General features: G+C 33.3%; 1 protein-coding gene across 1 annotated transcript in view; it reads right to left on the minus strand.

Annotated features, from left to right (window-relative positions):
* The window catches only part of LOC100633340 (ATP-binding cassette sub-family D member 3), a 10,170-nt gene extending 8,292 nt beyond the window's left edge, over positions 1-1,878 (minus strand). Inside the window, 8 exon segments of the mRNA XM_019996067.1 lie at positions 59-115; positions 118-133; positions 271-341; positions 752-848; positions 1,220-1,360; positions 1,414-1,472; positions 1,542-1,575; positions 1,743-1,878. Of these exon segments, the coding sequence (XP_019851626.1) occupies positions 59-115; positions 118-133; positions 271-341; positions 752-848; positions 1,220-1,360; positions 1,414-1,472; positions 1,542-1,575; positions 1,743-1,858 (591 nt within the window). The 5' untranslated portion in view covers positions 1,859-1,878.
* Between the last annotated feature and the right edge of the window lie 6 nt (positions 1,879-1,884).

Here is a 1,884-nt window from a genome sequence, read left to right on the forward strand (position 1 = left end):
AGAGAGAGAGAGAGAGAGAGAGAGAGAGAGAGAAGAGTTAAAGAAACATTTATATTCATACTTGTGTTAGCAGTTGGTCTGCATTAGCTATCCTGTTATCAAGATTGGGACATTTTTGTAAAACGTAAAACCTCTACAAAAGAAAAAAGGAGAGACGAATATTAAAACCAAATGTAATCTATTTATAAAAAAATTTCATAATTCTTCTAAAACTACATGTACATGTACGTAGCTACATGCATTCTATTTATAAGGATTATACAATATTACTTCATGTATTGTCTGTATAAATGAAGAGAGAGTCTTGACCTGAATCTAAGCTCAAGTTCTTGCAAACTATACTAAAAATAAAAAAAGAGAAAAAAGAATATTAATCTCTTGCCTTCAAATATTCTTCCATGCTTCCGCCAAGACTCTTAATGAATACTCACACACAGACTCTAGGGGGCGGGGCTTAAAAGTACACACACATACATGTACATGTAATGCCGACATTTTACGAAAGTCACATGACAAGTAAGGATAATCCACGTATATTTTATATATAATAGAAAAATCTATAAATAATTATTTACAAAATATACAAAAGTTGTTAATCATTGTCCAATTGGAGATCAGCGCAAAAATTAATTTATTATCGTTCAAATTAAATTTTTCCCTAAATCGCAAAGCCGTATTTGTCGGCGAATATTAAGGTCTGCAAGCCAATAGTATCCCAATAATATCCTATTAATATCCCAATAGTAGTAACCTTGAGAGTGATGTTGACCAGTGATATAAAGGGCATGGCATAGAGGAAGCTGAGGACGTACTTCTTGAAGGCTTCAAAATTACGACCAATTATAGAGCTGGAGAGAGAGAGAGAGAGAGAGAGAGAGAGAGAGAGAGAGAGAGAAAAGAAAAATAAAGAAGAGAAAATGCAAATATGTACATGTATGCATGTACATATTCTTATATTAAAAATTACATATATGTAATTTTTGCTTTTAATTTTCTAATGGATTTTATATAAGAGAAAATTTTTTGTTGATAACATTAAAAAAATTTGCTAAATGCAATTAATGTATGCATAGTATAAGCAAGTAAACTACATGTACATGCATATAATAGAAGCTTTATTATTATTATTAATTGAGGTACAGTTGGAATTAAAAGCAAATCTCAGACCCATACCATGCAGACTCATACCCATACCATGCAGATTGAGACCCATACCTACCCTTCAACAGAAGTTCCATTCTGAATCATCCAGACGTCAGCGTAAGTCCTAAGTACTAACATGATAGCAACCATAATGAGGTACCCAGTCTCAGGACATAAAACCCTTGGAACTAGGATCCTGAACAACCTAACGATTCGTCTAAAAAGAATTTTAAAATAATTTTTTTAATAATTAAAATAATTTTTGTTTACTTGATAAACTCCCAGTCAACAGCTGCTCTGTCTCCTTTCCTTTTATCGCCAACTTTATCCTAATAAGGAGAGAGAATAAATGTATTAATTAATATTGTACATGTACATGTACATGTATACGGACGTACCTGTGTTGCTGCAATGTATGCTTCTTCATCTTTCCTTTAAAATAAATTTTAAAAAACAAACATAAAAGTTTAATCTGTCAACCAATTTAATCCGTCTACAAAGCCAATCTTAATCATTTTAAAAATTAAAATAATAAAAATTAAAAGGTCAAAATAATAGAGACCACGTGACTACAAGCCACGCCCCAGACCCTCTCTCACCTCCTCGAGGCTATTTTCCTCCTAACAGATACATAGAGGCCTAGCCCAGCAATGGTAGTGGCTAGTGCAACCACAGCCCGCGGGTTACTGGCTAGCTTTGAAGCAACTGCAGGCATTCCTTTCCTTTCTGTTTGCCTCCTTC

The sequence above is a fragment of the Amphimedon queenslandica genome, unplaced genomic scaffold, assembly GCF_000090795.2.
Source record: "Amphimedon queenslandica unplaced genomic scaffold, v1.1 AMPQUscaffold_13423, whole genome shotgun sequence".
Lineage (NCBI taxonomy): Eukaryota > Metazoa > Porifera > Demospongiae > Haplosclerida > Niphatidae > Amphimedon > Amphimedon queenslandica.